The 14,610-nt window shown below is 37.5% G+C and overlaps 1 protein-coding gene across 1 annotated transcript in view; it reads right to left on the bottom strand.

Annotated features, from left to right (window-relative positions):
* Positions 1-2,271: 2,271 nt before the first annotated feature.
* Positions 2,272-14,610, bottom strand: part of SH3RF1 (SH3 domain containing ring finger 1) — a gene marked incomplete at its 5' end in the record, with an annotated part of 33,104 nt that continues 20,765 nt past the window's right edge. The window contains 3 exons of the mRNA XM_009698056.1: positions 2,272-2,694; positions 9,920-10,254; positions 12,358-12,716. Coding sequence (XP_009696358.1) covers positions 2,526-2,694; positions 9,920-10,254; positions 12,358-12,716 — 863 coding nt within the window. The remainder of the gene's footprint in view (positions 2,695-9,919; positions 10,255-12,357; positions 12,717-14,610) is intronic.

Here is a 14,610-nt window from a genome sequence, read left to right as displayed (position 1 = left end):
GCCATTTGCTAAGAAAATATTTATTAGGATTGGAAGTTTAACATAGTAAATCAAACACTTAACATTCACTGGACTTCAGACATAGATATAAAATACCTTACAAAATTTTTTATGGAATTACACAAAGCAAATGCACAGGGTTTGTCTGTTTCCACACTGAATTAATCCCAAGCCAAAACCAAAAAATAACCCCATAAAGATCACAAAAAAGGCATGATAAACTGCATTTTTGTCATTGTTGCACTGCTATGTAATAAGCCCTTTTTACAAACATTTACTTAATGTTAAAAAAAAAATCAATTAAAAATGTATTCCATCTAACAGAACTATTGGATTAACAGCTGATTTTTATCTGACTTTACACCATGAAATTCTATTAATAGAGGTACCTTAGTCACTTAGTTTAAAATACAGAGAGTAGAGATAGAAAAAAATTAACCTTTAGTAGTCTTTAATATAAAATGCACTAAATTTTTCAAAATAAGATTATGACACACTAGTGCCAATTTATGCTGACAAAAGCCGATATCAGCTTCTTTCTAACTAAAATTCATCTCACAAAACCTTTATATATTACATGAATATTCAAGTAAACTATTTAAAAATATTTTAAAACGCAAAAACTGAATTATACAGTGTTTCAGAGAGATGGTTAATCTGGGAATGCTGTCATGTCCAACTATATATATTTATAGATACATTTTTTTCTTATTTTTAAGACCATCAAGATACTACCCGATATTGCAAGAAATCCTTGTCATTAACATTTGATATTTTTCAATGTATAACTTCAAAGAAAAAAAATTGTAAGGATTTAACACATTGCTGTGTACTTTTTCCATCACTGTTTCTGTGTCCTGTGCGACACTGAATCACACTACTGGCTTCCCTTTGTAAAGTGCTGAGTAACAGCCAAATTACATCAGATTTAACTGGAGATGACGGTTCTCAGTGTCTTGCAAAAAAAAATCATCACCATTTAACTGCTATAATCAAACAGCAAAATTTTTTTTAAAAAAAAAAGCAGGTTCAGCTGAGTAGCATGCTTGTTCACCAGTGTCAAATCTCTAAAAAAAACCCTGAAATACTAACAACACTTTTCTTGCAGGCTGCATTCTTTATATCCATCAGCCGCAAGGACATTAAAATATCTTATTAATGATCCAAACACTGGACACCTTCTCTGGTTGAAGGTGAGTTGCTCACTAGTTTTGGTCAAGTGACTTTTGGGAAACTTTCAGAGCAAAATAACCCAGCAACAGGAAATTGGAATGGAAAATGCCAACCATGCACAGTTCTATTACTGCGGGAACTGAGTAACACATGCAAGACAAAGAAAAGGTCAGAACATACCAAAGTAGCAATGGTTAAGAAGTTAGTAAAGTTTTCACAGTGTTTCATACAGCCTTTTACTTTAACACAAGTGCATCACTTACCACCACTATTGCTCAGACATTTTAAAACATCTCTTGGCCATGCAGATCAGTTTGAGAAGAAAACAGCAAATTACACTTCTTAGGCATTTTTAGACATTAAGTACAACTTATAATTTTATTTTATACTCAGTCTTACAAACAGATGTTTTCAAGATATAATCATTCTAAGTGTTGGGCTTTAACATTCTTTCCAATTTTATTGGATCTTGAGCGCTAAATGCCCAAAGAACTGGCCAAATACACAAAGCTAAGCTTTGTTCAAAGAGCCAAGTTATTACATAAACAGAAGGTCTAGGGAATTTCTTATTGGCACTCCTAAATTTCTTCCTTCCTAACCTCGAGATGATCCTAACCTTGAGATGGTTGAATATTATTCAGTTGTTCACATACATCTTTGCCTCCTGGAAACATTACTCTACTTGGGTGATTTATGAAGAAGTAGAACTAGACTCAAGAACAGCACTGACTTTTTTTTTTTTTTCTCTGTCCAAAGAACAAAATACATATTTTTTTTCCCCACTTGGCAAATTCTATTTGACACCACATCACCACCACTCAACATTTACTCATAAAACAGAGACTTACTCCACTGTCAGACACAGCAGGGGAAAAATGTCCAGAGGATAAACGGGAGGCTCTTTATCAGATATAATTGCTTGCTCATAAGGAGAGAATCCAGCTTCCCCTTAGTTATTCTTTCATAAATTAATAATTTGTTAAAATCATAGTCACAAGAATTTTAGCTATTACACAAAATTCAAGTTTAAAAAAACAAGAATAAATTAGTTACAGCCTTGTAAACAATTGCTCATTTATGTAACATACTTGGGGGAAAAAAGTTCCTCTATATAACAAATCAAGACAGTACAAGGCACACATCACACTTAAGAATCCAAAGTGATAAAACCAGCAGATGCCTTCATCTTCTTTGTTCGCTGGTGTAATTGTGCTATAGACACTGTAAAAATATGTAGATTTTTTGTTTACATTACAGTCATTTGAAAATATTTCATGACTGTGCTTTTTCTGGTAAAATATTTGTGCTATTTGACAGTACAGTATGATTTGAAGCTCTTGGAAAGAATCTTCTCAAATGCTCTCTACAAAGCTGCCGGGGAAAAGGCCAGTTTTTCCGTTTCGTTGCAGAGTGCCTTTGAACCAGCCATCCTCACGTTTTTTGTGTACAAAAACAATGTCACCTTCCTTGAGTTCAAGTTCTGCTTCACTCTGAGGAGGATATGATACCACAACTCTGTACCTGTGTAATTAGAAAAACACACCTTCGTTTAGTTGGGTTTTTTCTGTTGTTTTTTGTTTGTTTGTTTTTTAAACCAATGCTCTTAAAAATATTCCTATGCGTGTTAAAACTTAGGAAAACAGGAAATTGCCTAGGACTGTTTGCCGAGTATGTAACAACTTAAAAGTTAAGTACATCTTGAACAGAAAATAACAATAGCAAGGTAATGGATTTAAGTCAAACGTATGTACCTCCTATCAAGATTTTTTCACCAAGATTCCTGTAAAAATACATACAATGGTTAAGTAACAGGATAAAATTGTAAAGATATTTTTGGATATAAATTGGCAGACTTTTCCAGTCAGCGTGACTCATCAATAATCAAAGCATTCACAGCAGTAGCTGGACATAACTTTACAACTGTATGTTTCATATGATATTATCCCAGGGAAGGCTCTTAAAGAAAGGCACAGAACAAAAAGCAGCAACTAACAAAACCTATTCATTTGCATTGTTGTTTTAAATTATTTTTTTTTATCTTAGAAACTTTTCAGGATAGACCTCATGCCATCTTATCTGGACACAGTTGCACGATTTGTGTACTACTGTATTAAAAATAAACATTTTAAGAAGTGTTCAACTCAGTTATTTTCTTAAGCACCTGATACAAAAAGAAAAGTATATTTTTTTACTTTTTTACAGTAAAATCACTTTTCAAATATAAGTACATTAAAAAGAGGCTACACTCTTTTCTCTCTGTTTTTAAACGTGCATAACACCACTCAGTCTCTTCTACCATGGTTGGAGTTCACATCAACCTAAAATTTAAGTGTGACAGCCCTATAGACAATTGTGTCAACTTCTTGATCAAGTTTTCTGATAGATATTATATCTGAAGTTACACAACCAATAACGTCTGCATGTTGAAATCAAGTAGAAACCATGGCTGATTGTAGAATTCAAAAGCTTCTAAGGTTAAGAGCCTTAAATGCAGTGCTATGAGATCTGTTGGACAAAATCTAATTTCCACTTCAAATCAGAACACTTTGCCCTTATGAAGATTACATATTACTTAATAGATCAAGATAATTATTATCTTCATAATCTTAAAATACTTTATTATCTGAACAGATTACGATAAATTAACAATCTGATGAAAAGACAAAACAACAGGATACTTCTAGAAAAGGATGGAATACCAACTATAGCTCCAATACACACATAATAAAACAAGTTTCTAAGACTGCAATGGAGAAGGATACTATATTATAGTAGTACATTTTGCTTAAGAAGATATAGAACAAAAATGAAGTGTGCCCGTATAGTTAAAAGTATTTGGAAAAGAGTAGCAGCACTGTGTAAAAAAAGTCTCTTGGGAAATCTATGTATAGCAAATCTTATTAAGACTTAATCAGTTGTCAAATGTTATTTATTAGTGACTTATAAACTATGACTTTGTTTCAGTTACGATAATCTCCAGATTTCAGAGCACTGGACTTATTAGATTCATGCTTCATAGAAGTTACCAAGCCAATTACACGATTTATTAGTGCACAGCTTCAGAATGCTCCTCCTCCAACCTAGGCAACACGGCAGACGCCTGTACTAACTTCTGCTGTGGGCAACTTGGCTTTTAATGCTGACTTAGGACATAAGAAGCAAACATTTTTAATAGACTGTAAGTTTAGTCAAGACTGTAAATTACTAGAGGTAAAACAATATCCCCTACTCAGGCAGGACAAGATAGTAAAGGATAAAGAACTGCAATGAAACTCTGAAGAACTTCTACTATTGTAATAAACAGGTTGCTTTCAGGCTGAAAAGTAACCAGCACGCTACATAACACACACATAGCACTGGTTTTATCCAAAAGAAAGACTGTTAAAAAATAGGTTTTGAGAAAGAACAGCTGCCTTACCTTACATTCTGTCCAATGCTGCCCTGTAAACATTTGACTTGAACTACGCTTGGTTTCGGTTTCTAACACTGTCCGTCAGTAACCTCTGGGCTCTCCCGACCGGGTAGACTCGTTTTTCCCTAGCCTCTGCTGCTGCCTCCCGAGTCTTAAAACCAACCACTTCGCAAAAACCCATCTTCTCTTTGCCCTCCTTAGAGGATCGTCTTCCGCAGAGATACTGTTCTCCTGAGCCTTCCATACAGTTTTGAACTCCCTCAACCCTGCAGAGATTCAGTACTTCTCATTAACTTCTACCTTCCCCACTACTTTGATACTCCTCTTGCAATCTAATGTCTAAAACAAAAGTACAACACTCCTGGTGTTAAAATGCTATTTTACTGTATTTTTCGACGTTTAATGAGAAGAAACCCATCAGGCTGTGCACCTTTAAATGACATCTCCTTCTTCTCTTGTTATGACAAACCATCAAGTTTTATGCCACATTTTACAAATCCTAGTCGCCCAAACAGAGGCGACCAGATCCAGAGTCATCACAGACTCACACAGCCATCTATTCAGGTCACCTTCGATCAGCTACACAACAAAACCTGGTTTTCCATTACCTGTTTCATCATCTACAACATACTGCCAAAACTAACAATTTCATGCAGAGTAAAAAGCTTACGCTTCAGCTCAAAAGTTCATTGCCAGGTCTCCCTGGAGAAAAATAATCACATTTACTAAGCGTGACCTATGTTTTGGAAAAACATGTTCATTCCCACACGTTTGACTCTTCCTTGTTTATTTGCAAATGATTTCAACATATGAAGCTCAAATTTGCAGATCTTTTGTGGTCACCTAATCTATAATATTTTACAGTACAGTGTGCGTTTTCTTTTATTTTCTTTGACTATCTTACTGTGTTTTTCATTAATTTTCAAAATATTTTCTTAATTATTTTAATCAGCTGGTGATAAAATATTAATATTATTAAAATAAAAATACTTTCATTTCCCAGAAGCAGCCACTATATTTGCCATCAGTTCTTTCCTGATACTCCTAATGTGTCTGGCTGTATCCCACAGTGCTTTTGCACTTTGTGATTTATTTTTTTTTTTTTAGAGAAGGGGAGTGGTTGGTGGTGGTCTGTCTTCACATTGCTCCGTTATACTTTTCATTCTTAATATTGGCATTTCTCGCACTTTTCAGTAACATGAAAAAGACTGTATCTTTCATGTGTTTCTCCCTTTCTTCATTGCTTCTGTTTCACTAGACACAAAATCCTGCTTTTCTTCCCAGCTATTTGTAGTTGATGTTTGGACAGTTATCTGTGGTTTTCCTGATCACCAAGTGGATAAAAATATTTTCTCACACGCAGAAAATTTGAGCTGAGGAAAACACAGAAAGTTGGAATGACTATTATTACACAAGTTAAATTCATACTTATTATTCAACTTCCTGCTTTAGTTTCTTTTTCTCGCATTTTGAATTTTTACTTTCCCGCTCACCTACGCCCGGCTGTTGAGCAGCTCTCCCGCCTGCTGCGTAGGTGCCTTGACTCCTACCGACAATCAGCGCCCAGCTAGGGCAGACTGATTCGCAGCATTTAATTAACGGCATTAAATGCTGCCAGATGTGATAAAACCTGCTGCTCTCTAAAGCCACTGGCCTGCTCACTGGAAGCAGATGTTACACCAGACATTTTGTGGTGGATGAAATGACTTAGGGTCACTTTAATCACAGAACATAATTACTGCTCTCCTTCGTTGTAACTGGATGAAGGATTCATGTTATAGTTTAGTATATGCAGTGATGTGTATTTAGGTTCAACTTCAGGTCTTTAACACCATTGTAGTGTCACCGTAAACATCGGTAAGGAAACTCTCTAAGACTCAATTAGAAAGAAGGCATTGTTTATTGCGGCGCCGAATGCATGGGGGATCGCTCCAGCTAACGTGCATACCCAACTGTTACTGTGAACAGGTTATCTAAATACAATTGATTACATATTCATTGTAATTCCTGGAATTCGGATGTATATTCATTACTTTCCCCTGAAATCATTTACATACGGTGCCTCCCCTTCGGGCATGCACAGTTAATTATGGGAAGGGTCTTCTGGGGTCTTTTAGACCTGTGAGTGTGATTTTTAGTATTATAATGAAGGCCAGTTACTACAGGACACCTAAAACCACTGATTTCAGTGCCAAGTTAATTAATCAAATGACCACTTTGCCAGGTTGTCATATAACTCATCCATGCTCAGTAGCTTACCACAATCAGTTCCAGGTGTTCTCATCAATTTCCAGGACTTTACATACCCTTCCTCCCTTCATGAATCCCTTATTGTCAATCAAAGTCATTTTGATCAAGATTCAAAGCAAGGCATAATCAAAACCTTGTAATTATTAACTACCATTCCAGTACTAAGACATTAAATGCATTGTATCATTTTGACAATGCTACTAGTCGTCTTACACAAATAGCTTGTTGTTCTGGTGATATCAGTGGGGTGCTGGGAAGTTTGTCATTACAGTGCTGTATACTTACTGTAAAACTTACGTCTGTTTAACCAATGCTTCCCTCCAAAAGAGAAAGCTCACGAAAAGAGCTTGACATAATCTTTTAGCTCTTGTCATAGAAAAAACCTAAATCCCTCAGATAACCAAATTACTGTGCATTCAATAGCATAACACGGCTTCCTCTGCAAATTGCAGGGTGTTGGGTCTATCTTTTTAGTGAAAAGACAGCAATCCTTGGCCTTGACAGTGCTGCATCAATACAAGAAATCACAACACCCCAAAAGAACTTGGGTCTTGGCTGCAGAATCAGAAGAAATGACCAAACAGCATCACAATCTCGGATGACAGGAGTTTTCCAAACCAGATTCGAGGCTTGGCTGAAACTTCTATTTAACTTCTCTGCTCCTTCTGTGCAAGGAACATAGGAATGACCGTGGACCACAGAGAGCAACCAACCTAGTTCACAGGAGAAGAGTGAATACGGGAATGGGAACTACAGAGAAGACCTGCAATAGTAAGATGGAAGGGAATGTCATCATCTTCCTTTTTTTCAGTGAAATGACCACTGGTATTAAGTACCATCTGCAAATTCCCTTCACAAAGAGCTTGTTTGCTATCAAACAAATCAAATGCCCATCCATTTATTCCGGATGACTGGAAACAAGTTCACAATTTCTACTTCCAATTTTCTGCAGAACGTACAGGAAAGACATACTCTAGGACAACTTGCAATTCTAGTGAATGGAGAAACAGTGGGATTAGAGTAAAAATTTGCTATTGCATCTTAAAGAAAGTAAGGAGTTCCAGGAAAACTCCGTATCCAAAACAGGAACATTTTCAAGTGCTTTCCAGAGTTGAGCCAGCTACTTTTGCCCCTGACTCCTGTAGAATAATTAGCAGAACCTGACTCCTGAATCCTCTAGTCACCTTTGAAAATAACACTTGAACACTAACAACCACACTGCAAAGCTAGAGTCAGAACAGAGAGACTACTGTTTCTTTTTCCAAGCGGATTGTAGCCTGTGATTGGAATTGTGATATCTAACAGCAGAATAATCTTAGCAGGAGATCTCTCTCTTCTTCAACTTTTTGTTAGGCTTATCCTCATCAGTATTTTCCTCCTCAACCCCAAATTTTCCCTGAAGATACTACTGCATCATCAGTATGTTTCTTACCCACCCCTTCTTCCAGGCTAATGAAGATTAATCAATGCTTATAAATTACTTTGAAGATATGGAGCACAATTTAAGTAGTAAATATTATTAAGCAACACATTTTAGGCAATTCAGCCTGAGGAAACAGAAAGGTGACAAGAGCACATCTAAAAACATTAACCCTGCCCTGAAAAGGACAGAAGGAACCCAGATGAAATTCTGTTTAAACGCACTGACCAAAATGTAACAATTGTGCATGACTATCAGGGAGAATGATCCTGTGGTAGCATTTCTCCGGTAGCAATTATCACTTAAAGAATAGTAAGGATACAGAGATACATTAAAAAGAATGTTTCTGCATGTTATCACTAGATCAATAAAAATATACAGCATCATTTTCTGTAAGTAGTTCTCAGAAAAAAAAATCTCCATCATGGAAGTGAAAAAACTACTTTTTGTGAGGATGCAAATAGCTTTACACAAATACCCACTGGTCATGCCAGAATGAATTTGATATTCTTTTCACATTCAAAGCATAAAAACATATTACTGTGCCAAACAGACTTACAATAAATAAATTATGCTATTCTTAAAGGAAAGTCTTTCAGGTTTTATTTTCCATCTGTAAGTGTAAATCTACTTCAGAAATTCAGTATGAAATAGAAATTTCCTGCAAGGAAATTGCATAGAAACAGTAATAACCTTTTAAAAAATATTATAAGGTATGACAGAAATAAAATAAAAGACAAAGTAGAAACGTATATACTGTCTGGCTCTTAATACATGGATATAGCTTAAGATCAATGGGCCTGTGGAAATACAACCTGAGTTAATAGTATCAGAACAAAGTCTACAACAGTTAGCACGAATCAGCTCAGTTCGAGAGCTGTTAATACTGCAACTCAACTATTTTTTTTCCTGTAGGCCGCACAATCCTGTAGCTACTGCAAAAGAAATCCTATTTTTATTGCTTGTCTACTACTAGGAATAATAAAAAGAGACAGTAGTTAGGAAACTGCCACTTCCTTCATGGTCCGTGCAATCTACTAAGGACTTGCAAATTTAAAAATAATAGGTGGAAACAAAAGAAAAGTGACAGAACTTTAAGGCAACTGCCTGGCAGTTTCAGAGTCCAGACAACTATGCGTTTTTCAGGCTCACTTGCCAGGGCACAGAGGCTGCCCTAGAGCTTGCTATGCGGAGTGCACAGTGACGAGGCATTTGGGTAGCAAAAGTATCTTTGCAACAGCTCAAGAAATCACATATTAAGCCTACTCATAGATAAGGATCTCATTCATCATATATTTAGGTTGGCAGTTACGCACTGCTAATAATCTTAAAGGACTAACCAGATATGCATAAATGCAAGAATACGATGTGTTCATGTTTTGCAAAATAGGAGGCCTATTTCATCTACCTCGATTCTCGTACCAAACCTGCGATCACCGTATTTGAGAGTCTATTCACTGCAAAACCTCAAAGTAACACAAAAAGTAAACAAACATAAGCATGAGTGTTGGTTGATAAGCATCTAAAGCAGCGTTAAAAGCTAAGTTTCATCTTGCTATAAAAATCTCAGCATTTTGAAGCAGCTCTAACATACACTGCAAGTGTCAGAGACTGAATTTTTTTTTTCTCGGTTTGCCTGAGCCTAGCTGTGTCAGATAATTTACCTTTCACAGACAAGAGGCCTGGACTCATTCAGGACCGGACCCAGGGATGAGCAAGGCTGCCGAGGTGGCGGTGCTATTGGAATAGAGGAATCCAGGGAACTTGTTTTCCGATGCATCGTCTCCTGTGCCAGCCCAGAGACTTCACTGTCGGTGGGACAGGACCCAGCTTTGCTGTGACCGCCTGCTGACGGAAGCTCTGGCCCGACTGCACCTTGCAGGGCTAACTCTGCGGCTGCTTGCTCAGCCTCCAGTGTTGGTGATGCTGGAGGTGACAATCGGGGCTTGCGTTTAGTGGATGCTCCAGAAAGCAGTTTCAGCAAACCTTTTTTTTCTTTCTGTAAACCAAAAGCAGTGCCTCAGTTTAGAACAAAAGTCTCCCGCGGAGTTGAACACCTCCTTCTGACAGATGACATTGTGATCAGAGAGGACTCAGTAAATTATGAGGAGATATTTGAGACTGTACATATTACAAAAGATAATTATGCAAATTGTAAGAGAGAAAGATAGTTATTACAATTCTGAAGAGAAAAACATTAAGTCATTTAGACCATAAACCAGCTAAGTCCTTTTGCTTAGTTAAGGCTTACCTTAAAAGCCAATGGCACTGGCCCAAAAGGCTGTCTAGAAAAAGGAGCGAGGAGTTAGATTCCCACAATGGGAATCTAAGAAGTAAACCGTTTCATTAACATGGAAGTTTCCAGGAAGGCATAAAGAGTCATTTCAAACCAAGCAGGGAGAAAAGTCTGCCCTGGAGGCTGCTGTTTAGATAAGTGTCTTTTATTTATCCTCCCTCAGTGAGGGAAGACCTTCATGATTTAACAGAAATTTGCCACAAGGGGAATGTATTGTGTTTTGCTGCTCTGCTAGAGGGGAGAATTGTAAACATTCTTTCTGCTTGTCCAGACAGGAATCCCTGAAGACTATTACTTACCCTGAAGAGGATTATTTAAGTAGCTTTTGTGTTTCTTGTCTTTTTTTTAAGGGGTGTGGCACTGATCCTCTTACCAACCCTTTGACTGAGTGAATTTAGTGCTTATGAGAAGTGCCAGATTCTAAGCCCTGGAGACAGAAATAAGCTATTTAACCACAGAAAGAGAAAAGCATGAGCAATGTGAGATTTTTATTATAGCTTGGGATGCAGTGCAATTGGTGAACTGTGAATGAAAAAATCTTTGGTCCTTCTTCGAAGTCTCCAATGACTTAAAGCTGTTTCAGAACAGAACTGCTGTCTAGCAAACGGGAAAGAAAAAGACAAACTCAGAGAAACTAACATAGTCCAAATACATTAGCATCTTTAACTTTAAACTATAAATACGTTTTCTAAAAGCCCTGCCAAAGGGCACCTCAGTCTGATTTCAGTGGTTATGGCTAAAGTAATTTTAAAACAAACTTCTAGGTACCTCCATTCAACAATAATCAACAGAAGTAATTAAAAAGTGAGCGAGATTAGTGTACAGCCTATGATTAAAACCTTCATAAACTTCATGAAGGAGTGCATGTGGCTGAAGAGTAGTAAGTTAAAGACTAAAACATCTCAGATGTAAAGAAAGTTGTCAAAAGGAGAAAAAAAAAATTTCTAACTACACCACAATCGTAAAACAAAACCAGTTAGAAAGTTGGAGGAATGTTTCTGCCTACAATGCAGCATAATCACATGGTTTGTTGGACAGTGAGAATGAGTTTAGACACAGAAGAAAATACTTCAAATAGAAGGAAGGAAAGCAGAATCACTGCAGACTCTACTGATCTACATTTAGAAAAGACAGTTATGGCGTGGGTTTTTTTTCTTTCTCCAATCAACATTGCTAGTAACTTGTTTTTCATAATCTCTCAGTGTGTCTGCTTAATAAGGCAGGCAACCTAAAAGAATACTGATTTTCACTAAACATTAGGTTTATTTTATTAGTCTGAACTGTTTATGTTCCTGAAAGTTCATGGGTTTTGTTTTTGCCTTTTTTTTCCCCCTTGGGTGGTTTTTTTTTTGGTTGGTGTTTTTTTTGCATTGCAGGCTTATTGGTTTACACATACTTACTGATAACATTTGCTAACCATACAACTTTCGAAAGTATTCAGGAAACTGAATGCAGGTAAAGAAAAACAAAATATTTTAAATTCCAACAGTCAATGTAATAGTTCTGAACTTTATCCATTCATCTTTTGTTTTTCTTGCTTAAGGCATGAACCTGCTACCCTATTTTAACCCTTCTCCAAGGTCTGCTCTGTATTTTGTCCGTCCTAAATTATTCTTGTATGGCCAAGAATAAATTTGCCCACAGCTGTAGTCACAAAGTGGCTGCCTGAGTTTCAGGCTCAGTCCTAAACGCCTTACAATGCTGCCGTTCAGCAAACGTAACAAAAAAAAAAAAAATAGGTGTCTCTTAAAAGTTTGCATAACAAAAATGGGAGAATTCAAGGGAATGACTTTATTCTCTACCCACCTTGCTGTCCTTGTCTGCTTTAGTGGCAGCAGCATTTCCACCAGCTGCTAAAGCACTCTCCAGAGATGCAGGAGCTCCAGGGTGAGTGTTTACAGTTCTTCCGCTAACATCTCCCTCCAAAGATGAAGCAGCAACGTTGGGAGAATTCAAAGAAGCTGCTGCACATGCCAGCGGGATGGTTGAACGGTTCACATTCACAGCCGTGACGTAAGCAGCAGTATTTGGAAGCTGGGGCTGGAGCTGCTGGGAAGCAACAGAGTGGTGGGGAATGATCACAGCTGCAGGAATAAGGCATGTTGGACTCTGTGCTTGTATGGGCGTTACTGCTGCCGTAGGTCTTTCTTGACTGTGTGCAGCAACTAGAACAAAAGAACAAAACGTGAGAGACTTGGTCTTTTCACAAGATGCACAAATTGAGGTACAATCACTGTGTTATAGCTGATCAGTCATAAGAAGCTTCCTCCTTACCTTCATAACTTCTGTTTATATTATTATAATGACATCTTACACAGCATCAAATTTATCTCACCAGAATAAAGAAACAGCATACCCTACTTGCACCAGTATGCAACAGAAGAATAACAGCACTACAACTACGGTGGAGAAATCCAAGCTGCTAACTAAAATGCTTCACATACAGAGATGCAAAGCGAAGACTACATTTTAGTCTGTAAGAGCTAGCTATATACTGCGTGGAACTTGTTTGCGCCTTTCAATATGCTGTGCAGTTGTCTGGGCACATAAAACAAAGTAGGAAGAAACACTCCTCATTGAAGCTGCTAAAAATATAATTGGATTGTTTTCCCTAAACGATTCACAAAATCCACAACAGATTTAGTGGGTCTTTCAAACAATAAGTACGGTGGCAATTACTGCTATGAGTGGTTTCTCTGAAAAAGGTAAGCTATTGTCTCGTGGGATGTTTAAATATAGAAGTGGATTTACTCATACCCCTGTGAAATAAAAGGAACATCTACACTGGAAGTTGGAGAATAGCACAGGGCTGAATATACTAACCTAAGCTGCAGCCTAGCTGCAAAGCACCGAGCTCTGCATGAACTCATTCATCATTTCCAAGAAGCAACATTGCTATTCTAGTTATACGGTCAACCATACACGCCTTTGGATGATTTGAACAGCTTGGGCATCTCTGCACCACTGGGTGGGACGAAGTGCAGACATCTTAACTGAATAATGAGGCAAAATGCAGCAGAGGTGCTCACAGTCTTTCCTTCAAATACCCTGAAACTTAATTTCTAAGGAGGGGTCATCCCTCTAGCTTGGTGCACGTACATCTCGGATGTTATCAATTCACTCTGATTTTTCAGATACTAATTAAAGTTTTGGGCGTGTTATAAACGATATCCTGGAATCAAGCCTCCAGCACCTGCTGTCTTTAGTCTGCTCTCTACACGTTCCCCTGGTAGTTTGGTCAGACTGCATCAACAGCATATTAAAGAAGACTGACAAAGTTCACAAATTCGATGTAACAATCCTACAGCATTGTACCCAATTACAATCTTTACAATAAGCAACACAAATTCTTTCTATTTTTTGATACACAACGTCTTCCCCTGTAGCAGACTCTTCCTAACTCCGAGTACCATGAACGTTTCAAAAAGGAACATAAGGAGAGCGCAGCAAGATTTTTTTGTAAAAAACCAATTGTTAACGCTGCCTTTTGTTTGTGAGACTAAGTCAGTTTTCTTACAAGTAGCTGCTATTCTTCCAGATATGTCTACACTTACATGCACTCAATGGAGTACAAGCATGGAACAGCTTTCTGGTTTTGTTTTCTTATCCCTGATGGAATCCATAGGAAAAATGCTTCAAGTCACCCTATTTTCATACAGTTCAGTCTTTAGTGAGATAGGCAGAATATACAATTTCTTCCCAGTTCCTTTCAATCAAAGAACGCATACTCCCTCAGCGAGGGTGCTGTTAATCAATGTCTCACTAAGATTGTTTGAAGAAGGGTCCTCGAAGTCCTGAGCTAAACTGAAACTGAAGAACAGCCCTGCAAAATGCAGCATTGGTCTGCGAAGCCTTGTCAAGACAGTAACACTCAGCAAAGGCGCTAGAGAAAGCTCAAGATGATCACGTTTCAGATGCTGACTACAAAGTTCACTGTAACATCTGAACATAAAGCAGACATTATTGCTTCCGTTCTCAGGCTCTTCTAAGGGATGGATCCGTAATTGTGACTGAACGGTACACCTTTACACCACAATCCAATGTTCAGTTCTCTGTGAA

Source organism: Cariama cristata, unplaced genomic scaffold, assembly GCF_000690535.1.
Source record: "Cariama cristata isolate BGI_N322 unplaced genomic scaffold, ASM69053v1 scaffold134, whole genome shotgun sequence".
NCBI classification, from domain to species: Eukaryota; Metazoa; Chordata; class Aves; order Cariamiformes; family Cariamidae; genus Cariama; species Cariama cristata.
Note: the sequence above shows the minus strand (reverse complement) of the source record. Positions and strands in the feature narration are given on the sequence as shown.